Here is a 27,128-nt window from a genome sequence, read left to right as displayed (position 1 = left end):
GAAATGTGTGTTTGAAACCCTCAGTGAGGTTGTTGTGTTCAGGTGTCACAGCTTCAGGCTTCCTGAGGGACTGAGGTCAGAGTCAGGACGAGTCTCTACGACATGAATGAAGCTGAGAGTAACGTCCTTTGTACAGATTGAAACGAGGAGTGAAGTTCAGGCACCGAGCAGCAGCAACATTCAAAAGTTCTCCAGGATTTTTCTAGTTGTTTATTATTCTCTGTCCTCAGTGTTCAGACTCACTTTCTTGCCTTTTACTTCATCACTGTTGTTGATGGACGACAGTAACAACATGTGAAGAGCAGAATGTGTTCAGCTCCAGCTCAGTCACCTCCTCCACAGGTGAAAGTATCGACCAGTTTAACATGAAACGGTTCAGCAGGAAACAGATGGAACCGACCCACCAGAACTGCAACCTGGAGCAGAACCAGACTCTTCATAGATGTGATGCTGTGACCTCAGAGACGGATGTGTGACCTCACACACTCTTTAGTGTGAACTGAACACTGACAGTTCAGATTGTGAAGCAGGTGTCAGTGTCGTACAGCTCATGTTCATTAGTTTTATTCACAACTTTATTGTTGTCATTGAAAAGGTTTTTAATTAATAAACCTGTGATTAAATTGTACTGAGTGTTTCTTCATATTTACCATCTGCCTCATGATGAATCAACAGTCACTTTGGTGAATCAGTGTTTTCATTGTAATTAAAATTGGTAAGTTCATAAGAGAAATTAGAAAAGCACAAACTCTAGTATCTGTCTCTAGATCCTGTGTTGTCTCTGTTGAAGGACGGACACATTTAAACATTTTATCATGTTTGTTGTTGATTAAAGCAACATAGAAAGTCTTTGATTAATTACAGATTCAGTGTGTTGTGATTTCTACACTGTGCTGCTGCTACTGTTAAAATTCACACCAGACACGCTCCATAAAAACCATCAACAAAGCAAAGCTTCATAAGAAACTTGATTTCACATTAAAACTGCATTAATTTCAACAATTTACAATCAACTGTAACTGACAAATTAAAACTAGAATAAAGGTACAGGTGAACTTCACTGTCACAAGTTTGCATCATAAAGAGCTGGATAAATCTTATTTAGTAACAAGTATAAATTAAATAAAAAAACCAAGATGGCGACGTCCAGTAACTCAAACTCCAGGCTTCAAAACGGCAGTTCACCAACCAACGGGTGACGTCACGGCAGTTTGCCACTGTAGTGTCGCTGTTTGGCCTCTGCGGGGCAGTATAGTCACGTATGATCATCTCCATGATGATGATGATGATAGAAACACTTCAGAGAAATAATCTGCACCTGTGTCAAAGTAAAACTCCAGACAGACTGTGACCTTCAGAATAAAATATACATTTACTTTATAAACATAAACTGATTCTGATATAATATGACACCAAGTGTCTCTGTGAACTCACAGACAGACAGCTGTAGGTAGAGACTTTAAATGGGGGGGGGGGGGGGGGGGGGGGCAACACATGGATTGACCCCTGATTTATATCAGTAAAAACATTGTACATTATTAATAGTTATTGATTATTATGAATTATTAGCAATAAATAGCTGCTATTAGTGAGTCGTCCTACAGACGTGTGAAAGGCCCAGATACAGCACGTGCCAGACTCACACTGATCAGCTGTTAGCTGTAAAATCACAGATAAAACTAAGAAAATGACTAAACTGTTATAAACCAGTTTCTTCTTCAACTTCCTCTGTACTTTAACAGGTGAGTCGATATTTCTTTAAATCAGACTTTTAAAAATATTTTCACAGTTAAAGATGAAACTGATCAACTCAGACACGTTTTTACCTCTGACATAAGATGCTGTGAGACTGTGTGTGTGTGTGTGTGTGTGTGTGTGTGTGTGTGTGTGTGTGTGTGTGTGACAGCGGAGAACTCCTGCAGTTTAACAAGTAAACGAGAATCCACTGTCTGAATCCTACAAAATAAAAGACTTCCGTGTGAAATGAAAAGTGAATAAACTCCAAAGTGTGGTCACTGAGGAGGGCGTGTGTTTCGGTGGAAGCAGCAGCTGAGGATCCTGGGATATTTTAGGATGATGACGATGATGAAGATGAGGATGACGGGGAGGAGGAGCTCTGACGTCATAGTTATATGTGGGGTTTTTTGCAGCTCCGCAGTGCTGCTGTGTGACCTGATAAACCGCTGGAAGCTGCGGAAGGATTGTTACTTTAACTCTTCTCCACTCCTCTTTCTCCTCCTCCTCCTCCTCCTCCTCTTCCTCCTCCTCTTCCTCTCTCTCTTTGTCTCCATGCGGTTCTCCCTCCCGCACCGACACAAACACCGGGCCTTCCTGTAGCCGCCGCCCCGGTCTGCCTGTCCCTCCGGCCAGCGGAGCTTCCCAGCTGAGCCCCGCTGAGGTGGCCTGGTTCCCGGCGAGAGATGCTGTAGAGCAGCCGGCGGAGGAGATGCTTCTTCCGGACTGAAGAGAGCAGAAAGCAGCGGAGGGAAAGCAGGAAGATGTCCGGCAGGATGCCTCTGACCCCGGTGAGCGAGTCCGAACAGGCACCGGTAAGTCTGCCTCAATCCCCAGTCTGGTTCGATTATTGATTATTGATGAAGTTTACGTCCTTTATTATTGATGGAGTTTATTAAATTATGAATGGAGTTGTTTTTGTTATTGATGCAGTTAAATATTTTATTATTATAGGAGTTTAAATATTTTTTATTCATGATTAAGTTAAATTATATATTATTTAAGTATTTTAGTCCTAATTACCGTTATTATAATTATTCGTTTTATTAATGATGCTGTTTAATTACTTTTATTTTATGATTAAAGGAGTTTAAATATATTTTATTTTTAGTATTTATGAAGTTTATGAATATTGATAGAGTTCTACTAGTTTTATTAATGAAGCCGTTGAATTGCATTATTATTGATTTAGTCTGAGTTTTATTATTAATTAATCATTAAATTATTGCCAGAGTTTATTTTATTATCAATGGGCTTTATTTGTTTTGATACTGATAGCTTGATAACTTTATTACTCATCAAATTTTATTATTTTATTGTTAATATTTTTTATTATTGTTGGAGTTTAATTGGTTTATTATTCTCCAGAGTTTTATAGTTTTATTACTGAAGTTTTATTTTTAAATTTTTTTGATTATTGTTGGAGTGTGAATGTGACAGTGTAAACAGGGAGCAGCAGTTTGTGTGACACCAGTCAGGTCAGACTCTCAGTGCCAGTTTAAACTGTTCAATATCCAACTTCTCTGAAAATGTTAAAACACATTTTCTCTCTTGTCGTATTTATCTACATGTTACATGTCTACGTTATTATTATTCTGTGAGGGGAAACCCCCGAATCCCAAGGCCTCAAAACTAGATTTAAAGGAGCTATTTATAAGTTATCGCTGCATAGCTAACGTTAGCATTAGCAGCTGTTTACTTACCAGTCTAGAAGAAACCTTCATTCTTTTACTCACCAGCAGCTGTCTCCAGAGGCCGAAAGAAACACCAGTGATAACTCTCATCTCTGGTTAGCATGCTAATCAGCTAGCCACTTTCCGATAGCGATTCACTTCAGCCTCCAGTCTGCCCTGAAGACGTGGCGCTGCTCAGAGGACGTATTATTATAATCTCTTGTCTTGTAAAGACAACGATGGCTGAAGGTTTTGTAAGCGACAAGGAAACCACGTTCAGCCGCAGAGAAAACTTCCAAACGGCCTCTTTAAACACTTTCACATCACAAGGCCTGAAGGTTAAATATCAGTGCAGGTGTTTTTATCATTACACAAAAACTCACACTGTCAACCTGGATCCTCTGGAGCCGTGGGTCAGGTCCATGAGTTGGTTTTGGTTTTGTCACAGCAGATTTTGAGATTGCAGAGTGTGTTTTAAAACCCTGTCAGTCTGGATCCACAGACCACGCTGGGAACTGGTTTCTTGTGAAGAAATAGTCCCACCTGGATTTAAAGGTGCATCAGTCTTTTCTTCTGTCTCTTTGCACCAACAGACTAATAAGTGTTTCTGATCAGTCAGTCCTCCTTTCTACACAGGCAGTGCTGACTCAGAGTTCTCTAATGTCCCAGTCGCCCTGAACTACCCACAGCGTGCCCTGCACTTTGCTTTGTTTGTACACACCTGGGTGAACACCTGTGCAGGAATCCAATCACTCTCAGAGCTGATGTGGAGCTGGTGTAGCTTCAGTCGGATGTAGAGCTAACATTAGCCACATGAACGAGCTAACGCCTGTTACATCATCAGTGACATCATCAGTGACATCAGCAGCTGCAGCGTCAGTGTGGAGTTAAATAATGAAGCTGAGTCACAGTTTGAACAGGAGGCGAAGGTTCAGAGTCTGGTTGTGTTGGAGGTGTAGAACATCGTCAGGTCGTCAGATTAAATAACCGGAGCTGAGAACCTGAACGTTGTTATGGTCTGTAGCTTCAGTGACGTCACAGGAAGTTGACAGATTTGCCCATACGCAAATGCAATATACCTACATATATTAAATTCCTATATATGAAATATATTTACATATGAAGTAAAAACATATATGTTAGAAATTGGAACAATTTCATACATATAGCTCGTTTATGTATGTTTATATATGTTCTTATATTTATATTATTTATGCTTATATTTTAGACGTTACATAAATAAATATCCATCCCAAAGCCGGTCAATACATATTGATATTATATATGTAAATATTAATGATAGACATGTATATTTAAAATGAATAAGAATTTGAATTTGTATGTTGTATAAATTTGCATATATAAATTAAATATATATTATTAACAAATATGGATGTAACATGTTAAAACATGTAAAACATTTTTGATAAATGGTGATATCACTGTGACATCAGCATGTTTGGTTTCCCCTCTCTATCCTCCATCGTTCATGTGTGTGTCACGTTGGAGATGATGTCATGATGATGTCATGAGTGTGACCTGGTCCCAGTCGAGCCGGTACCGTACGTCGCTTCAGCTGCCGGTTGATTTCACCACAGACTCAGACCTTTAATATCTGGTGCTGTGGACGGAGCGGGGGACAGGTGTCCTCTGTCGGCCGCGGACACAGAGGTGTTTCATTTCTCTCCGTCATCTGTCAAACACGTGGACTCTGGTTGGTCGGGGTATTTGGATGTTGGCGAGGTCGATGGACCCTGAAGGAATGCTGGGTAAACACAGCCTCCATATTGTCATGCTAATGCAGGAATGCTAACAGCGTGTTGTTCTCAGGCTCCTCTGAGTTCCTCCTGAGGTCCTCATCACTTCAGTCTCTGAGGGTCTCTAGTAATAATAATAATGATAATAATAATAATAATACAATTTATCTAGGCGCCTTTCAGAGCATTCGAGGACACGCAGTAAAAGATAAAACGCAATTAAAAGGCATAAAATGCTAAATAATCAAGTACATGGCATAAAATATAAAATAAATTAGAATAGATATGAATAAAAATAAACATAAATATCATTGAACGCTGGATCGTTCAGTCGGGTCTCAATGTGTCGCCGTGTTGAAACCTAAAATATCAGTATTAGTATAATAATAACTTTATTTATATATCACCTTTAAAAACAATATAATTCAGTGTAAATAAGGAGAATCTGAGGGAGCAGATGCTTCATGGAAACACACAGACACAAACACAGTAACAGGAATAAAAGAGCGACATGGAGACGATGATGATGATGATGATGATGATGATGATGATGATGAAGAGGCGACGTCACATTAAAGCGAGTCGATAAAATGAGTTTGAAGAAGTGTTTTAAAAGAAGCTTGTGACACTTTGAGACGAGCTGGTTTCAGATGTTACTCAGAGTAACCGGATTAATCCTCGCTGCTCGGTCACGTTCTCCTGAGTCTCACTTTTGATCTTTTCTCCTTCACGTCTCTGTGACGTTCGGCTCCTGCCGTCTGTTTGCTATTGATCTTTCCCAAAATACACTGCAGGATGTGATATCAGGAGCGCAGCGGCTTCTGGAAGTCACATTCACAGTGATCAGCTGCAGGATGTCACGACGGCGTTTCAACCGGTTTCATGTAAACGCCACGCGACTCAAATCTGTATATGACAAGAGATCTGAGACAAACTGCAATAAACCACTTAACCTTTTATTTTCATATTGCACATGTACAGAACAGCCTGCATCGTTGTTGTTTATAGTTTTTCTCATTTATTTTAGATTCTGTTTCTATTCTTATTTTAGTTCTTATTATATTTTTCCACCTTAAACTGTTTCTCTTTTGTGCTGCTGTGTTCAGTTTGAATTTCCTCCACGGGGATCAATAAAGGTTGATCTCATTTTATCTCATCTCATCTCATCTCATCTCATCTCATCTCATCTCATCTCACACTGACTGTTGTTGGAAACTCAACCACCACATAAATACACTAAACAACTACAACATCGGCTGTTTTTTTTATATCTGCCAAAAGTAAACAAAATGTGACAAAGTGCAGTGGAAACAGACGGAGTGCGTTAATCATGTGACTTCTGCCTCTAGGAGTCTCTCAATCAAAACAATAACAAAAGACGGTATTGGGTGACGTGGTGACTTAGCGTGGGATCATGGGAGTTGGTGTCTTCAGCTTCTCCTGGTTTGGATTCCTTCAGTGTCGGTGGTTCAGGAGGTTTTTAGCAGCAGCTGAATGATCCTCAGAGGTTTTTCTTTCTCTCCACAACAAACAGACAGGGGATTAAAACCAGTAGAAACACTGAATAAATCAGTTTCATGTTAAGAATCAGAGATTTATCAGTGAAGTTCAGTGATGCAGGACAGGACGTCTCCAGCAGCTCGTTTCTCTCGTAACTTCATCTGGTTCAAATGTAGTAGAAAAACACCCAGGTGTAAAAAGTGAATCTTAAAAATGAGACTTAAAACTGGATGAAAAGTAGATTTTTGCACTCTGACACATGATCATAGAGGATACACGAATCAAACAAAGGTTTTCTTCGTAGTTTTTTCTTGTTTGAGTTTTGACTTTTTCAATTATTTGAAGTAAATTTTGATGGATACTCAGCTAATGAAACACAAAACCCTGCATCCTCTGGAGGAGTCCCTTTGTCTGTGGCTCTGTCTCCTGTGTAGGTGGTGGAGCTGGTGGGGGGGTGGGGGTGTGGGGGGGTCGGGTGGCGTGGGGGGGGGGTCCCTCCATGACCCGGGTCACTGTGTCCTGTGCGGTCCTCACTGAGAGTGAAGCAGTCATTCTCCTCAGTGATGAATCACTCTGCTGAGTTTTTTGCTCAACTGTGAAATCAGCTGCTGGAGGCTTTCTGCGTCACCATGACGACGCACAGGTTTACTATGGAACCCCCCCCCCCTCCCAGTGGGAGTGGAAACCTCCTCCTCCCACCCCATGAAGTCACACACACAAGGACTGAAATCTTCCTCCACCCTGCTGAACAGACACTGACTCTGAGTCCCAACCAGATCATGAACTTTGACCTCTGACCTCCCTGTGTGTGTGTGTGTGTGTGTGTGTGTGTGTGTGTGGGGTGGGGGGTCCTGGTCAAAGACTTGGTGGTCAGATGACACATCCTGGTTAGCACAGTGGCTAACTAATGCTAGTTTTAATCATAGAGGATCTAAAACAATAAGCTCATATATCAGAAACAGTCAGTTAGTATCGTTGACATGATAGTGTGTCATGTCGCTGTCCAAAGAAAAACATGTATCTGATTTTGAATTATTGTCTTGATAGTTTGAAAAACTTCTACATATTAAGAACAAACTTTAAAGTCCCGATGAAGCTGAAAACGAGGCCGTTTTTCTTTTATCCTGGAGAGCTGATGTTTTTGAGATACGTGTGTAAAACTACACTGAGATGGTTTTTAAATCTTCTGATGGATCAACACTTCAAATAAAACACAGAAGAAGAAGAAAATATGGAGTTTTAAATCACAATGACAGGAAACAGGCATTTTCAATCCACTGATCTTCCCCTAACTTTAACCAAGAGCTGTGAGAGTGTGAACAGAACCGCAGACAGGCTGATGATGCTGGAGTCACTACAGGTGCAGGAGGCAGGTCGGTCTATACGTCATGATAACAGTATCCTCCGAACCCATGATATCCAGTCACTCTCTCTTCACGCTCGTCTCCGACCCTCCCAGCTGATCTGTGACCTGTGCGGCTGGACGCGTTCACCATGTTGTGAAGAGTCAGACTGGAAGTGCAGGGGAACAACCAGCCCACACCTTTTCCTTTTTCCCTGGAAGATATTCAGTGTCAGTTGTTCTTATGAAAAGTGATTAAAGCAGTTGTCTGAAGGATCCAGCCATCTGTTTCCACCCCCCCACCCCCCCACACAAAAACACATCTGACTAATCACTGAGTAAGGTGGGTGTGAAAGTCAGGTTATCTGTTGCTGACGGTTGAGGAGCTTGTCGGACTCACAGCTGCAGTTTCAGGCGTCTGTGTTGCTACAGACGTCGGTGTGTTTCAGAACCTGGAAGTTCTGGTTTCACTTCAGCTCCCCGTCACCGAGTCTCTTCCCTTTTCTTCCCTCTCAATCAGTTGAGTAACAGCAGAGAAAAGGGAAAAAGAGACTATTTTTGTATTTTTTCTCTCAATAACAAACAGGGCTGTGAGGTTCCATCAGGCTCCGCCCCCAGCCTGTAACAAAAGCAGACGCTCACCCCTCCCTCGGCGCTAATCTGTAAACTGAATCACAAATAAAAAGCAGTTCCTGTTTCAAACTGCTGCTCTGTTCTTCTTGTTATAAACTGAATCTCCGTAGTGACGGACAGACGGGGAAGAAGACGATAAACAGCGGAACCACAGTGGAGAAAGTGAAAGTCATGAATCCAGATTCTGCTTGTATTCACCGTGCAGACCACTCACTCAGAATAATATACTGTATATTACATAACTGCATTTTAATTATTGATTAGGGTTTAATGTTGCAGCTGTGCAGTTTGTGAATTTTATCCCAGGGATCAATAAAATCTAATCTTAATGATTAAAATTGTTGATTACATGTAGAATTATTCATCTGAATCTGTTAAGTAATTAAAGTCATCAGATATCAGATGAAATGGAAATACTCAAGTAGAGTACAAGTACCTCACTGTTGTATTTAAGTGTAGTACTTGAGTAAATGTTCGTAGTTACTTGGTGATGGAGCCTTTAAAAGGACATTTCACAGCAGAAGCAGTCGATCAGTGATCAGCAGTCACTCCTGGGGGGTGATGTAAGGCCACATGAATTTGAACTTTAACACAGATATTTAGAGTATTGACCAACAGCGAGCCGCCCTCACAGAGCTGACCTTTCAGGGAATGAGGAGCCAGAGAATCACCATCCGGGTTTATTGAACCTCCTCTGTGGGAGGATAAAGTGCTGATTTATATAATAATGGAGCTGGTTCTTCTTAGAACATGGAAAATAAACTCCAGGACAAAACCAATGAGAGAAATGCTGAAGAGCCGAGTTTCAGATGCAGGTAGAGAAAAGACTAAACCAGCTCTACTGAGACTGACTACAGCTAGCTAAGTCTCAGCTTCCTGACTGTTACTGACTGTTACTGACTGTTACTGACTGTTACTGTAACTGTTACTGACTGTTACTGACTGTTACTGTAACTGTTACTGACTGTTACTTTAACTGTAACTGACTGTTACTGACTGTTACTGACTGTAACTGTAACTGACTGTAACTGTAACTGACTGTTACTGTAACTATAACTGACTGTAACTGTAACTGTAACTGACTGTAACTATAACTGACTGTAACTGTAACTGACTGTTACTGTAACTATAACTGACTGTTACTGTAACTGTTACTGACTGTTACTGTAACTGACTGTTACTGTAACTGTAACTGACTGTAACTGTAACTGTTACTGACTGTTACTGACTGTTACTGACTGTTACTGACTGTTACTGACTGTAACTGTAACTGACTGTAACTATAACTGACTGTAACTGTAACTGTAACTGACTGTAACTATAACTGACTGTAACTGTAACTGTAACTGACTGTAACTATAACTGACTGTAACTGTAACTGACTGTAACTGTAACTGTAACTGACTGTAACTGTAACTGACTGTAACTGTAACTGACTGTAACTGTAACTGTAACTGACTGTAACTATAACTGACTGTAACTGTAACTGTTACTGACTGTTACTGACTGTTACTGACTGTTACTGACTGTAACTGTAACTGACTGTAACTATAACTGACTGTAACTGTAACTGTAACTGACTGTAACTATAACTGACTGTAACTGTAACTGTAACTGACTGTAACTATAACTGACTGTAACTGTAACTGACTGTAACTGTAACTGTAACTGACTGTAACTGTAACTGTCCGTCCTCGGTCGGTGTTGAGTGTCAGCTGATCCTTGTTGCTGTGCAACAGTAGAGGTGTTTGTGTCAGACTGGTTTCCATCAGCTCCAGTTGCTGTGACCTGCAGCAGATAACACACTTCACTCTGTTGTTATTGTCCTGGGCTGAAGCACAGTCAGTGTAAACCTGCCTGTGCTCTCTGTGTCTCCCTGTTTCTGAAGGGACTTTCTGAGCCTGGACTTTGGTGGGGGGGGTGGGGGGGGTGGGGGGGGTGGGGTGGGGGGGGTGGGGGTTAATAGTCTGCCACATAAATGGTCTTAATATAATGAATGGTTGTTTTTACTCGTCTGTTCTCAGTACACTCACTTTGATGTTAATACCAGGCGTTTGCGGAGGTTCATCAGTCTGTTTCTGGTGTGTGAAGAGACGTGATCCGTCTCTGAACCTGGTCTGACCCTGTTCTGTTGCTGTGTTCTGGTGCTGGTCACAGATTGTTATCTAAGTGAGTGAGGAGAGGAGCTTTGTACACACTGATCTGTGATCTACTTATTCTACCCAAACCAGCTGCTCATTTTTTGATGACCTTATGCTGCTTTCTTTGGAGACAAGGATCCAGTATCACACCTAAGTGTGTTAACAAGAAGACCTGCTCCAAATCTCTAATTGTCAAGGAGTTACTGGTTCTTCTAAAGAGTCTAGATTTAGTTTTTTAGTTTAGTTACAGTTTATAAACTCTAAACTACAAGACAGCTCCCTCCACATCCTCTGTATCATCCGTAGGACAGTGGGTCGGCTGGATGATACCTGTATCGCCACGGCTGCTGATCGGGGGACAAAACAGAACAACTGACTGTAACCGTCTGTAACTATACAGTATATCAAAATATAACTCTGCAGTGATAAGGGTAGGGGTCATCCAAGCTGTCCGAGTCATCCTCAGATTATGGAAAAGTAAATATGTACGTTTACCACTGGCCTTGGAATATTTTTTGTTTGTGTAGATTTAGATAAGTAAATAAATTATAACTTTAATGATGAGAAAAGAAGTCTACCATCTTCTTACAGATAGATTATTCACTTTGTGTTGGACACTCATTTGCAACAGTGAAGGTCCGATTACGTTTCCCTGTGGGACGCCACACGTCCCTGGAAACGGGGCCTGTTGACAGTGAACACACCGACTCCTTCCTCATGGAGATGATTCGAACGGTTTCGCTGTTACTGAGTCAGACGTGTGTGTTGTTCAGCTCAGTGACTCAGTTCAGGAAATGATCAGATGTTAGTAATGACTGTGTTTCTGTGTCTCTTTCAGCCAAAGTGTTCAGACAGGCTCCCCGAGCCGCCGGCTCCGCCCACCAAATCCTCGAGCCGCCACAGTCTGCCGCCATGTCGCAGCTCTGTGGCCTCCCTCGCCGACGAACAGCCGCACGTCGGCAACTACCGCCTGATGAAGACCATCGGCAAGGGCAACTTCGCCAAAGTCAAACTGGCCCGACACACACTGACGGGCCGAGAGGTGAGAACAGTCAGTCCTCCTCAGCAGGACGAGGACAACTGTCACCAGTCCACAACATTACACTGTGTGTCCCGTGTGGGTGGAAGACACAGGTGAATGCAGGTGTCAGAAACAACAGGAAGTTAGTGACTGGTGTTCGGCTGCTTAGCAGACACAATTCACGGAGGATGTTAAGCTTCTTCTCGGAGCCGTAACTCAGTCAAATCTGATCACACAAACTTCATACACATATTTTTGATTCAGTGTGACTTACACTTCACATCTGTATTATATCTGACGTCCATCATGAACAAACATCTGTCTCAGAAATCAGAGGAAAAAGACGGTCCTTCAAACTGCAGAAGTCCTTGAGAATCTTCAGGTTTTTAAGTTTTCTCAGTATCAAAGTGGCCAGTGATAGTTTGTCTGGACATACATGAGTCCACTGCAGACGGGACATGCTAACAGCTAATTCAGCACACATTTAATGGTGCCGATATGTCCCTGTCGTGGAGGGAAAGGTTATGTAAGACCCGTTGTGTCAGACTGTATTAAACGCTGCTCTGACTCTCACCTTCAAACCCTGACGACGCAGAGATACAAACAAGTTAGAATTTAGAAAATAAGGAAAATAATAGAAAAAAGTCATTAAAATGAACTGTTATGGGGACAATTAAGTAAATAATATCACTATATTTCATGGGTTCCATGTTTTTATGCTTATTTCCAGGAAATGTCTTAAAGTTTAGCTGCTCTTTAGCTGTTAATTACAAGGATATTTCCTAAAAAGGCCAAGAAAGAAAGTACCCACTCCTTATATTGATGCTTTTAACTATGAAATCATGCAGCAGGTGAGTGTGACATAATAAACATCAGTATCCATCAGAGTTTCCTAGAAAGACCAACAAACATTCTTCATTTGGATTCCTCATGACTCTGCTGCTACATTATAGATCTGCTCTGGTAACTGATATGAAATATTAATATTAATTGATGTTTATGCTGCACGTTGGTTGAATTAACTACACTGAGAATTCCTTCGTTTTCTGTTTTTAACTGATGATGATCAACAATTAAAACTCACTTGATGCAGTTATACAAATATATTTCTACCTCATGTCCACAGACAGGATCTGAAAAACATTTTCCATCTAATCATGAGTGAAGATTTTTTGTGGAAACCTTGTGTTTCTGTTTTTCAATTATCTACAACATCATTTCTTAGTTTTTCCATAAAAACACAAATTTAAGGAGCAGATTCTTAATAACTGTAACACTTGAACCGGACACAGATGTGAGGGAGCAGCGGCGTCTCTGAACGTCCTCTGCTCCGTCTGAGGGTCGTTGGGGTTAAATGGGTTTGATCCTGTGACATCATCAGCTGGAGGCGGCGGCTGAGGGATGAATTATTGATGCTGCACACGTCGGCAGCTCAAAGCCAATTGGTCGGAAGATGAAACGTGTGTGTGTGTGTGTGTGTGTGTGTGTGTGACGTTTTCTACTTATTTTAAGACCCATTTTTCTGAGAGGAGAAGTCAGAGCTGTCCAATCAGCTTCTTTGTTTCTCTCTGGAGACGTCAGGCTCTGGTGGGTCAGAGAAGAAGAAGAAGAAGAGGAAGAAGACTGTGGAGGTTTCCAGCTCTGACTGGATGATGACAGATGAATGTTTTCACGCTCTGATGGTTAACGTGAAGCCACGCCTCCTGAATCAGCTGATTTCCTGTGCTGCAGCCCATTTTAACCTCATTGATCATCTTTAAAGTGCTTTTTGGACTCGAGCCTGAATCAGACTCTGAGCTTTGATCCCGCTGACTCAGCGTTTTCCCTCATGTTTGGTCTGCACTCTGTTTTACATTTTTATTCTTATTTATTATTTATTTGTTTAATTTCAATCTTAATTTAAATTCAAACATCACCCACTGTCGCAGAGATTCACTACATTTCACTGCATAGCTGTGAAATGACAAATAAAGGCATTCTGTTCTATTTCTGTAAGACTGCACTCAAACATGCTTCAAGTAGAAACTATTAAAATCAATACAAGAAAGCAACACAACAGAGATATTAAATCATGTCCAGCTATAATACAATAAATTAGATAAAGTGTGTCTTAAAAGGACTTTAATCTTTTTAGGAAAGTGCAGTATTATCAGGATGTCTCTTGGAAAAATTACGTTTAAAACAAAATGCAAAACATGAACAAAGAAACTGATAATTGAATATTTAAATTAAATATAGGCTACTGTTTATTTTGCACATATGCAAACAGCATAAAAACAAGAAGCTGGAGACTTAGAAATAAAACAATATAAAGAGCGTGGAGCGCTCAGTTGTTCAGGGTTTTTATAGCAGAGGTGACAACGTAACCTGAATTAAAGACGATTAACGATTAATTAAGTTTTTATTTGGTCACATGTGTTGAGTCGTTGGTGGTCGACTGTTTCTGAGGAAAAAAGACCAAGCATCAACCTCCAGGGCTGAAAAATGAAACTAAAGCTGCAGTTCCTCTAACGACCACTAGAGTCTGGCTCCAACAGTGAGTCAGTCCCCATAGACTCCCATGTTAAAATGTCCAACTTTACAGCAGAAATAAACATGTTTACAGCCTGGTACAAAAACTGTTTTGGTCTCTAGAGCTAATTTCCTCCTTCATGACACCTGTTTATATAACTCACCTGTTTATATAACTCACCTGTTTACATTTGATTAAAGACTACAGTTATGGAGGGTGTGGCCTCTTTGAGTGACAGGTGGGTGAGTGTATGCTTGACACAAACCAGCATGAACTGAAGTCTCAGCTCCACACACGCCCCTCCTCTTTGACCATTTTTGGATTAGTTGGGAGTTAGGGGCGGAGTCAGACACTGCCAAGATGGCAACCGTGGAGCAACATGTTTTCATCTGTATGAAATGATCTGGAGTCAAATGTAATGAATTGATCAGTGTGTGTTTCTGTTCACCGCAGGTCGCCATCAAGATCATCGACAAGACGCAGCTGAACCCGACCAGTCTGCAGAAGGTACGCTCTCCCCTCTCACCTCACTCACTGTCTGATTTCACTTTCTGGGAAGGTCTGTTCCTTCTGTCTGAGCCAATCAGGGACAGACATGTCACCTGGAGGTCATGTAAGACTTTAATACATCAGGTCACATTCAGTTTGTCCCTCATCTGTCTTCCCCAGTCAGATGTTTCATCTCTGTGAGATGTTAGCCTAGCTTAGCGCAAACACTGGAAGCAGGTGGAAACTGTTAGCCTAGTCTGATTTCAGCTGCGGTGATGATGTCATGAAATGTGCTTAAGCTTCAGCTTCACTGATGCAGATTATGTTTTTAGCTCTTCAGGGAAGTCAGTGTGATGAAGATCCTCAACCACCCCAACATCGGTGAGTCTACCCCAGTATTTGGCAACAGCAGTGCTCAGTATTTAGTAGTACTAGGTCTCAGTATTTGGCAGCAGCAGTGCTCAGTATTTAGTAGTACTAGGGCTCAGTATTTGGCAGCAGGAGCACTCAGTATTTGGTAATACTATGTTTCAGTATTTGGCAGCAGCAGTACTCAGTATTTGGTAGTACTAGGTCTCAGTTTTTGGCAGTGCCAGGGCTCAGTATTTGGCAGCAGCTTTATGTTTCCTCTGTTGTTTTTCAGTGAAGCTGTTTGAGGTTATTGAGACGGAGAAAACTCTGTACCTGGTGATGGAGTACGCCAGCGGAGGTAAGACCAGATCACCGGTCTGACCCACCTGTCTTTTCACCTGTGTCGGCAGGTAACATGTGGACAGGTGATCAGTGAACTTCACCCCGGCAGATTGGGAAATAAATGTATAAAGTCATGCAGAGGTTTTGTTCTCCAGCCTCAGGTCTGTCACGTCACACCTGTCTGTGTGTTTCAGGTGAGGTCTTTGACTACCTGGTCGCTCACGGACGGATGAAGGAGAAGGAGGCCAGAGCCAAGTTCCGCCAGGTGAGATCTTTTCATATCCACGACGCTATCTGCTCCTCCGTATCCCATCAGCCACTGCGCCCTGGTCGGTTGTTGAATGGTGCATTCAGGGGTTCAGCTCTGTCAACTCGTGAAGTCTGGAAATGTGAAGTGATCATTAATGTATTCATGGCTGCAGACCTCGGGACTTCCTGGGTGCTGTGTCTGTCGGGAGAACAGGGAACCGACTGTCGCTCCACCAGCTGCATCAGTTTGCATTTTATTTAGCTGATTTTCTTGAAATGCAGCACATTTGAATGGAAACTTGGCCAGTAACTGTGAAACAGAGGCTGTTAGAAGTCAGTGTAAAACATCCTGTCCATTACCAGCTGGACCAGCACCACTCAGCACCTGCCTCTGCCTGCGGCTGTAGTAGGATCTATCTGTGTTGTTTTATTTATAGATTTCTTTTTATGTCGCACTGCACCTCATGTTTGCGAGCAGCGTGAGCCTTCCAGATGTTTTCCTGCTGTTTTTTGAACCTGTAGTATTGTACCGCTGCAAGATGTGTGGGCTCATCCTCCATGTAGAGACCAGACCACATCACCCCCCCTCCCACCCCCCCCACTCCCCATCCCCACCCCCCACCCACAGGATAAATTAGCGCGGAGTAACCATTAATAAAATGAATCCATTTCATTATGGGTCCATTAGCGTAACGGCTAACGGAGGTGTTCAATCTGCTGAGCTGTGGTCAAAACAAACACTGCTGCTGCTAAGTGCTGCTGAGTTAAGCTCAGTTTGTAGCCGTGTTAGCATGGCGTCAAGTCCAGTGTAGACTGATGAGAGCTGAGCCTGACGGGCTGACTCTGACATGTCCTCCGAAGGCCGCCGCAGACATGATAAAACCACTGATTTAGGTAACAACATGTGCTTCCCTGTGCCGCCACCCGCAGGACAAACTGTGAATTACACTTGTCTGATGGTGGTGACAGACTTCTGCAGAACTCCTGATCTAAATGATTCTTCTTCTTCTTCTTCTTCTTCTTCTTCTTCTTCTTCCTGTATCGCTGTGTGTTTGTGTCAGATTGTGTCAGCTGTGGAGTACTGTCACCAGAAGAGGATTGTACACAGAGACCTCAAGGTACACACACACACACACACACACACACACACACACACACACACACACAGTCTAAATGTTTACCCGAATTCGTTTCTTAACTAAAAGCTTTTGTCTCTCAGGCAGAGAACCTCCTGCTGGACGCCGACATGAACATTAAAATAGCCGACTTCGGCTTCAGTAACGAGTTCACGATGGGCAGCAAGTTGGACACGTTCTGCGGCTCCCCTCCTTACGCGGCTCCTGAACTCTTCCAGGTGAGCACTCAGCCCTGCCCACCACACCTGTGTAACAACAACTCTGTTAATATTATTGTTACTGAGTGTTTGTATGAGGAGGCACAGGCCTTTAAAATTATACGTACTTTAGATTTACTGGATTTCATTGTGTTTCTTATGTTTTCTTTATGTTCTTTTAAAAAAACCAACACAAATAAAGTTAGACAAGACAAAACTTGTGAGTTGTAACAGGAGTACTAATTGTATGTAAGTATCCTCAAATACTGGGACACAGAATAACTGGAATAATTCAGGAATAATCAAAGGGTGAAAATGCAGCCGTAAACTGTGTTAGTGTGTTGTGAGAGCAGTGGGCTGCTGGGTAATGAAGTTCTGTCATCTTGCAGGGGAAGAAGTATGATGGGCCGGAGGTGGACGTCTGGAGTCTGGGAGTGATTCTCTACACGCTGGTCAGCGGCTCGCTGCCCTTCGACGGACAGAACCTCAAGGTAGATGAGTCAACAGCTGCTGACCTCTGCATGAAAGATGGAGGAAAAAATAATGAGTTGTGCTCTTGTATTTATAAAACTGTACAATAACAAACTGGCCTTATGTTGAGACTCATAGCGATATACTGCCAGCAACGTTAGCATTGTAGCTAAGGGGAGTTTTGGAGATGTAAATACTGCTTTGTGTTATGGGGACATCTAGTCTGTACATGAGGCGTTTAGGGGACATCTAGTCTGCATGTGAGGCGTTTAGGGGACATCTAGTGTTCATGTGAGGCGTTTAGGGGACGTCTAGTCTGCATGTGAGGCATTTAGGGGACATCTAGTGTTCATGTGAGGCGTTTAAGGGACATCTAGTGTTCATGTGAGGCGTTTAGGGGACATCTAGTCTGCATGTGAGGTGTTTAGGGGACATCTAATGTTCATGTGAGGCGTTTAGGGGACATCTAGTGTTCATGTGAGGCGTTTAGGGGACATCTAGTGTTCATGTGAGGGGTTTAGGGGACATCTAGTGTTCATGTGAGGCGTTTAGGGGACATCTAATGTTCATGTGAGGCGTTTAGGGGACATCTAATGTTCATGTGAGGCGTTTAGGGGACATCTAATGTTCATGTGAGGCGTTTAGGGGACATCTAGTGTTCATGTGAGGCGTTTAGGGGACATCTAGTGTTCATGTGAGGGGTTTAGGGGACATCTAGTGTTCATGTGAGGCGTTTAGGGGACAGTCAAGGTTTATGATCAAAGCTATCAATTTTATTTTGTTTATTGAACTTCTCACTGTGTGTGTGTGTGTGTGCGTGTGCGTGTGTGTGTGTGTGTGCGTGTGTGTGTGCGTGTGCGTGTGTGTGTGTGTGCGTGTGTGTGTGCGTGTGCGTGTGCAGGAGCTGAGGGAGCGTGTTCTCAGAGGAAAATACCGGATTCCCTTCTACATGTCGACAGACTGTGAAAACCTGCTGAAGAAGCTGCTGGTCCTGAACCCCGGGAAGCGAGGCAGCCTTCAGGTGACACACAGGCAACCTGAAACCCTGACTTTAACCTTTACAACACATCTGTCAACCAAACACATATTATTAAATACAAGTTTTTAACCAGGAGCTGTGACTAACTCAACAACAGCTCTTTCACAATAAAAGCCTTAAATGGTGTTGCTGTTGCATTAATCACAGGAAAACAGATAATAATAAAGAAAAGATTTCGCTCTGTAATAATTGTTTTTGCTACCATCACTCCCTCCTCACTTCCTGTTGATGCCAAACTTGTGTTAAGGGAAGTTTTATTTTTAAAGTCAGTGTGTTTAGTTAAAGTTATGCTAAGTAGTGATTTTTCTTCAGCTCTGGACATAAAAACACAGAATCCTTCATGTTTAAAAGTTATTATTATTATTTCTTTTCGTCTGTTCCTCAGCAAGTCATGAAGGATCGATGGATGAACGTCGGCTACGAGAGCGAAGATCTGAAACCGTTCACAGAACCAGAGCAGGACTTCAGCGACCTCGAACGCATCGGTCAGACACACACACACACACACATATTCCCATATGTATATATTCCCATACATAAGTCAAACGCACCTCTAAGTTTTTGCACCAACCAAAGCCGACTGTGTTTTCTGACCAATCAGAGCTGTTGGGGACGATGGGCTTCCCTCAGGAGGAAGTGATGAAGGCGCTGGACGGTCAGAAATACAACGAGGCGATGGCGACGTACCTGCTGCTGGGGAAGAAACCCGCTGAGGTGTGTTACATAACCTGTCAAACGTGTTTAGCTTAGCTTAGCACAAAGACTGGAACCAGGGGGAAACTGCTAGCCTAGTGTCATCATACCACCAACACCTCTCTCCCAGTCTGAGCCAGTCTTTTACCCAGAATCCTCTGTTGTGACTCTCTCCACCAGTTTGAAGGCACGGAGTCTTTGTCCAGCGGTAACCTGGTACCAAGGTCGCGACCCTGCAGCGACCTCAACGGCTCCAGTCAGTCCCCCGCCCACTCTCGCAACGTACCGACCAATCAGAAGCAGCGGCGTTTCAGTGACCACGGTGAGTTTTCGTTTATACTCAACAAGGCCTTTTGACTGGACCTCGTGTTTAGATAGTTCTGGATCAGTCTTTGGATTCTCTGTGTTTTGTGTCTCAGTGGCGCCTTCCATCCCCCCGCCTGTCTCCTACACCAAGCGTTCCCACGCCAACAGCGTAGAGAGCGACAGAAGGGAAGATCCCGCCTCACCCGTGGGAGCTCCGGACCGCAGGAAGTCAGCCACAGCCTCAGGGGTGAGACGATACAGATTCTGTTCTTAAAGCTCCTCCAGTGTAAAGGTCTCTGTCCATGTGTAGTTTGATTATAGATCAGCTCTAGCTTCTATATTAATTAAAACACAGAAGAAGAAGAAAACATGGCGCTTTAACCAAGTTCTGATTCTGAAACCAGGTTTAAACCAGGGTTAAAGGTCAAACAACATGCGTGTTATTGAAGTAAGTGATGTCATGTGCAGCTCTGATCATCTCTTCCCTCTGGACAAACTGTGGTCTGCGTTGCCTTGGATCAGTGGATTGAGGTCGACCTGCTCATGTGACTGTCTTTGTGTTACAGAGCATGACTCGCAGGAACACGTATGTTTACGAGAGGACGAGCGCTGACCGCCACTCCGCCGCCATCCCCAACGGGAAGGACAGCAGGTGAGGAGAGGAAGCCTGCGAGTCGTCACTGATCACACGCTGATTCAACACATCAATAACTCACCTGTCTCTGTCTCAGTCTACCTGAGGTACCTGCAGCGTCCCCCTCCCCGTCACCAGGGGGAGCCGTCTCCTCCACACGCCCCCGTCATGTCAAGTCCATGTCAGCGTCAGGACATCCCATGAAGTCCAGCCTGCCCCCCATCGACGACAACGCGGAGTATCAGAGGTGAAAAACGTGTTTCATGTCTCCTCGCAGCGGTCGTTTATTACATCACTATATCAACAACCTTCTCCCCCCCCCCCCCCCCAGCTCCCCCCACCAGCCCCCCTCCTCGCCGTCAGCCTTCAGTGTCACCAGCAGCAGCAGCAGCACCACGCCGGACCGGACCCGCTTCCCCCGCGGCTCCTCCAGCCGCTCCACCTTCCACGGCGCTCAGCTCAGAGACCGACGACCCGCCACGTACAACGGGCCCCCGGCCTCGCCCAGCCTGTCGCAGCACGCCGCCGCGTCGCTGGCCGCACCTCACCGCGGCACCTCCAGCTCCCTCATCGGGAAGATCACCTCCAAGTTCGTACGCAGGTCAGTCACCAACAAGAAGCTGAGTCCCAATTCAGAGGCTGCATTTAAAGACCGATTGTGTCGGAGCAGACTTGAACTTTGACTTTGTGGTATCCCATGATTCATTGCGTGCTGGTAATGAAAACAGCCTGTTGATCACACTGTTAAATGTCAGGATTGTTTCAGCTCAGTTCAACAGTTAACGGTCCAACTGTTAAAACCAAGAGACTTAAAACCTCAAGTTTTGGTGAGAAAAGGTTACATGTAGTCAAGGTTGCTAGGCGACAGGAGCTTTGCGACGCCACAGTTAGGGGCGGGAACAGCTGGTGACACAAAGTGAAAATCCTAAACCAAACCGTCTCATCTCGGTTTGTCCTTCGCGGCCACAGTGTCCTCCGATGTTTCTTTGCTGCCATATTATTGTAAATACCGGCACGCAATGAATCTTGGGATATGTTGGGCCACGAAGGAGCCTGTGAAATGTGACAGTGTAGTCGCGGCACTGAAGGATGCGGCCCCTGCGTTGGGACTTAGGACGACACACTGTGAGCCGGTGACACAGGGACTATTTCTTCAGTAGTTGTAGTCAGATTTCTCAGACCTGGATCAATAAAACCAAAACCCTCTGACTGCAGAGAAAAAACCACATGTGAATAATTAATATGTTCATGTGTGATCTGGGCGAGTTTAACAATAACAACATCAAAGATGCTCTGAATGAAAATCTACCTTCTTCTTCTTGTGCTTTAAAACTGCTGTTTGTTCGTGTCCTTCCTCCAGGAGTTTATCAGGCGAACCCAAAGAGGAGGTGCGGGACTCCAAGCCTCGCTCGCTGCGGTTCACCTGGAGCATGAAGACCACGTCCTCCATGGAGCCGGGCGACATGATGAAGGAGATCCGGCGGGTTCTGGACGCCAACAACTGTGACTATGAGCAGCGCGAGCGCTACATGCTGTTCTGCGTGCACGGCGACGCCCGGCAGGACAGCCTGGTCCAGTGGGAGATGGAGGTGTGCAAACTGCCCCGCCTCTCGCTCAACGGCGTGCGGTTTAAACGGATCTCGGGCACGTCCATCGCCTTCAAAAACATCGCCTCCAAAGTGGCCAACGAGCTCAGGCTGTGAACGAATCACATGATCCTGAAACACTGACGAGGAGGACGTCTCTGCACCTCCTCTTCAAAGGACGACGCCCCGTCTCGTGGCGGCGGCCGTCTTGTGTTCAGCACTATTCCAGGATAACTGCTGTATGACTCAGAGAAACTTCACCTTATTATACTCCACACAGTTACTATTTAATGTTATCACTAAATGTTGACGCCAGTGAAACCAAATATGAAATCAAGTGGCGGCGCAGACATCCAGCAGGTCGTGGTTCGTCCCTCGGTGTTCGGTCGGTTTATCGCTGCGTTTACATGCACTAAAGAAATCTGATCCTCCCAAAACCTTGGAGACTGAGTCCTGACCATCACGTAAAGTGGAAACTCTGTCAGGTCAAAGGGATTAAAGCTGATCCACACAGGTAGATTTCTACTGGAGGAACCTTTGAGCGAGCAAAGAGCCAGGACAGGAAGGAGTATTCAGGAGGAGACGGATCAGACTGCATGTAATCTGAAGTGTTAGAGTTATTATAATGTTGCTGAGCATGTCAACGCGTTATCCAGTTTCTTGCCTTAACCTGATCTCTTGACAGTGACCTGGTTCCTGGAGTGCAGGTGAATCATTACCTCTGCTCTACCTGTGCAACTCTGCTGGCATGTGAAGTACAGGAAAGTAGAACAGCTGTTTACAGACGCAGTGAAGGTCGAAAACACTCAGTATTCATCATGACCCTGTTGTGAACAGACAAATTAATTAAAGGAGAGCGTCGGTGAGTTTTATGGACGTGGACGAGACCCAAGTTACAAACACCTTCGCTATCAGTTTTTTCTTCGCTCACCAAGTAATCACTGTTTAGCTTTGTTAAAATCATGAAGGTTTCAAATTCTTATTGTAGCTGCTGCAGTGAAGCCGATTTGTCTTAGAACATGGAAAATAAACGCTTCATTTCCTCTTAAAGACCAATGAAAGCAAAGCTGAGTGAGAGATTAGCTAGCTAACGTGTTTATGTCATGACTCTGTTGCGGCGATGGCGTAATTGCATATAAAGTCAATGCTAATGCTGCATTCACGTGCTCCTCGGATTCAAATTGTGGAAACAACATGGCTGTTACGAAGATGTGCAGTGTCTTATTGGTCAGAGCGTTAAGCAGCAGGTTGCTAGCTTACTGCTAACGGATAATGTTTCTAACTGATCCAGGTTGTTCTATGTCGACAGCAACTAACAGTTACAACCTAATAACATATTATAATTTAAATGTTAATGAAATAATGCACGAGATGCAAAATGTGAATTTGCACCATTAATCAAAAGTTTCTCACCATAAACCAAACATTTACTTTCGTCTGCCATGTTTCTGCATAAATGATGTCATCAACTTTTCGTTGACTTTCCGAGTCGGTGGTCGCGCGATAGACGGCGAGAGAAGGGATTGAAAACGGTCAGTTTGAGCTGTAGCACAAACAACACACAGGGTTGCCAGACGTCCTGGTTTTCCAGGGTTTGTTCTATTTTTGAAACGACTGTCCCGGAAAATTGATATTCTTTCCTGGGACACGAATTGTCTCGGCTTTTGTGAAAATGCACGTAAAAAAAAAAAAAAAAAAAAAAAGATTTCCTATAACGCTATTCTGCTTTCTTCCTGGTTATGTCCAACTCCGTGTTAGGGGGTAGACAAGTGGCAGCAAGGGTGTTAGTAAAAAAAGAAAACAAGTGGTGAGGGTGCTCACTTTAGCTCTGAGCCGCCGATCCTGGGTTTGACTCCCGACCGGCTCTTTACTGCATGTCTCAAAATAAAACTTCAGTTTTTTGAAATGGGGGAGAAATGGATGAGAAGGACGTGGAAACAAAACCAGGGGAAAATTTGAATCAACGCTTCGTGGTTGTATCCCTCCGCCACTCAGACTAGTTCCAGGTTACAGAGTCACATTACATATGCTGTGAAGTCCTGAGTTACACCTAAAAAGTGTTTTGTGAGGTCACACTGACCTTGAACTGAAATTCCCTCAAGGCGTTGCCGGAGATATCACGTTCACAAGGATAAAACTGAATTTTGTGAGGTCACTGTTACCTTTGACCTTTCACCTTTCACCACCAAAGTCTAATCAGTTCGCCCCTGAGTCCAACTGGACATTTTTACCAAATTTGAATAATTTCCGTCAAGGCGTTACTGAGATATCGTGGGATGGACAGTTTTTCACACATCAAACGTGGCAACCGTTCCAATCACCGATGTTAGCCTGTTAGCCACAGCTAGCTCCTGTTGGTACATTAGCTTGTTGAGGCGGATGAACTCAGATGACTGTGGAGTCCGGCTGCTCAGTTTGTGTATCACACCTTAACAGCTAGTTGACAAATTAACAGGTGTTAGCTCCTTAGCACAAAAGTACAGGTATAAATTAGGTTTCTCTCTTGCTAATGTTAGCTTAGCATAGTGTTCTGTCGTACATGATGGTAAAGTGAGTTAAGTTTCGTCCATTCACTCTCACCTGGACGTGTTTATAGGGAAAGAGGCTCGTACCTCAGCAGAGATCCACCTTTACGCCGTAGGTTGCACAGTTTGCAGCAGAGGGAATGAGTCATGAAACGTGATGAACAATCAGGTTGTGACAACATCCTCACTGAGGAAATGTGACCTCTGACCTCCTGACGCAGCGCACCCTTTTACTCCCCCTGCTGGCTGATGTTAATACTGTTGCAATAATATTAGAGCGTCGGCGACGGTGTCGATGCTCGGCAACATTTCCTGGTTTGTTCAAACACAAACTGTAAATCTTTTTCTGCATTTACAGCTGACAGATCAGAATGTGTTTTCATTATTTCTTCTCTGCTGTATAAGATGATACCTGTCCAGGTGGATGTACAGGTTCAGGGTTGATTCGTCTTGGTTTGTGTACAGAGTCTGTTATTATTTGGTCTACACTGTCTCCATCTTTATTATTTTCCCACCATTGGAAATGTTTTTATTCTTATTTTCAAGGTTTTTAGCAGTGAGATCAAATTCAGATTTTTTTTTTTTTATAACGGTGGTCGTGTTTATGTTGCTGTTGAACGGAGCATAAACCAGAACGACACCAATGAGACGTTCAAATGCACTTCAAGTTCAACAAAGCAAATCATTCACACGTCTCCGTTTCAAACTTAAAGGTCACTCTGGTTTTTTTCTATTTCTTTCTGTCATGAACAAACCTCATGTGCAGCGACGAACCAACAACGTGTCAGTCCGTCTTCTTCAGCTCCGAGCTCATTGGTTCCTACTGAACATGGAAAAAAAACTCAATACAGTTTCACTGAAAAAGAAAAGCTCGGCAATTTGTTAAAACATCCTTATGAATATAAAAAAAAATTGGCAACTGACAATAAATAAAATTTGAATTATTGGAATATCTGCTGTTTCAAGCGTCACAAACATCAGTATTCGATGCTTTTCTTCGTTACACATGATAAGAAACTGAAAAACTTTGCATTTTTATTCATTTTTCAAAATTTTTTGGCATTAAACAGACAAACGTGAAGTGAAAAAATAATCAGCAGATTTATAGTTAATGAGAATAAGTGTTAGTTACAGCCCTATAGGGCATTTGCTGGGGACTATTTTCAGCGGAGGATTAATCCACTTGTGACGCATTAGTGAGTATTAGAGGCAGCAGGACGGTGTGTGTGTTCGCGGTGATGAAGGAACATGTCACCCAGGGCAACAGCGTGTTTAATAGTTTCTGGAAACAACGGCACTAAGAAGAATAACCTCGTTAGCACGTGACATTAATTGTTGGTTTGAATCTGCACGTGGGATTTGTTCACATTTACTGCCGTTTCCTGTCGGATCAACTCAAATCTGTGTCTGTTCCACCACTCGATGCCTTCTGAATGTACTGCTCTGTACGTCCTATGCATTCAGCTGTGTCAGAGGAAAAGAGCAGTCAGTGGTTTTCCTTTCACTTTGACTTCTTTTGTATATTTGTAATTATTTTCCCACTAATCTTTGTCTGTGTTTCAGCAGAGCTGCTAACCAGCTCTCCTTGTCTCTACAGTGTCGAGGTCCTGAGGGTTCTCTGTGCAATGGTTCTCCATCATTACTGAAACCGGAGAACGCTTCGTACTGTACGTTGTAGCACTTAAACAAAAACAAAAAAAAACAACAAAAAAAAAAAACAGGAGGGGAACAAACAGTGAAAATGTAACGTCCCTGTCTGACAGGGATGGGAGGGGTGAATGTGATGCTGCCTTCATGTCGTGGGAAAGACTGTACGTAAATCTGAGCCTCTTACTTGAAAATAGCCTTCACCTCAGCTTTCAGATAGTAACTCGTACCCGGCGGCTGCCTCCGATCTGTCAGGCTCGTCACCAACAGGGAAGTAGCAAAGTCCAGTGTAGCCATGATAGATGCATTTTAAATAAAAACCACTGAGATGAAACATCTTCACCATGATTCGTTTTTTTGATCCCAGCTGTTAAAAAGCCACCGTGACATTTAATACTGCTGTTTGGGTAACGTTTTATTTTCTGAACATCTTCCACTTGATTCTTTCTGTTGATTAGTAGCTGTTCTCACATTGTCTTCAGTCCTCAAGAAGACGTGACTGAAGAAATGATCTCAGGTCTGAGATCTGTACTCATACTTACTGTACACAATCACACACACATACACACACACACATCATGTGACCTGTCGGCTTCAGCTTCCTCCAGCAGAGGACCTGGGACCAGAGTCCAGGCTGAATGCGCAGGAAGCTCCTGATGAAGATGAAGATGAATCCAGACCTGAAGAAATATTCGGAAGTCCAGGAATTAAAAACCACTTCAAGCCACAAAGAGTGAAAATGATTGTTCAACTGTGGTCATGGTTTATTAGAAAACGGTTTGTGAGAGATGGGACAGAGACGGACAACCTTGAAGTCAAACCAGAATCTCCTCCTCGTGGTCGTATCCCTCCGCCGCTCAGACTAGTTCCAGGTCACATCTCTGTTTATCCAGAGTCATAAAATATGAACCATTTGTGTGAAATCTTGTCATAATTTATGTGAAGTTTTGAGTTATGGCTAAAAAGTGTTTTCTGAGGTCACACTGACCTTTGACCTTTAACCACCAAAATCTAATCAGCTTGTCCTTGAGTCCCAGTGGATATTTTCCTGCCAAATGTGAAGGAATTCCCTTGAAGAATTCTCAAGATGTCGCATTCACAAGGCCAAAACTGCGTTTTGTGAGGTCACCATGACCTTGACCTTTGACCT

The 27,128-nt window shown here is 43.4% G+C and overlaps 1 protein-coding gene across 2 annotated transcripts; it reads left to right on the top strand.

Moving 5' to 3' along the window:
• The first annotated feature begins 1,486 nt into the window (after positions 1–1,486).
• Positions 1,487–26,312, top strand: mark1 (MAP/microtubule affinity-regulating kinase 1). Of its 2 annotated transcripts, none has more exons than XM_056369231.1 (18): positions 1,487–2,549; positions 11,619–11,822; positions 14,767–14,820; positions 15,135–15,183; positions 15,446–15,511; positions 15,690–15,760; positions 16,806–16,862; positions 16,964–17,098; positions 17,467–17,568; positions 18,450–18,569; positions 18,973–19,072; positions 19,189–19,301; positions 19,461–19,602; positions 19,700–19,833; positions 20,153–20,238; positions 20,318–20,467; positions 20,552–20,821; positions 21,581–26,312. In XM_056369231.1, exons 1-18 carry the CDS (start codon positions 2,499–2,501, stop codon positions 21,921–21,923), a joined length of 2,247 nt encoding a protein of 748 aa, XP_056225206.1. In that variant the 5' UTR covers positions 1,487–2,498; the 3' UTR covers positions 21,924–26,312. The 2 variants fall into 2 exon arrangements, with proteins under 2 accessions (XP_056225206.1, XP_056225215.1); XM_056369240.1 differs by lacking the exon at positions 1,487–2,549 and adding an exon at positions 9,339–9,454.
• Positions 26,313–27,128: the final 816 nt, after the last annotated feature.

The sequence above is a fragment of the Seriola aureovittata genome, chromosome 3 (genome assembly GCF_021018895.1).
Source record: "Seriola aureovittata isolate HTS-2021-v1 ecotype China chromosome 3, ASM2101889v1, whole genome shotgun sequence".
Lineage (NCBI taxonomy): Eukaryota > Metazoa > Chordata > Actinopteri > Carangiformes > Carangidae > Seriola > Seriola aureovittata.
The sequence above is the reverse complement of the archived record's forward strand: the minus strand, read 5'-3'. Positions and strand labels throughout refer to the sequence as shown.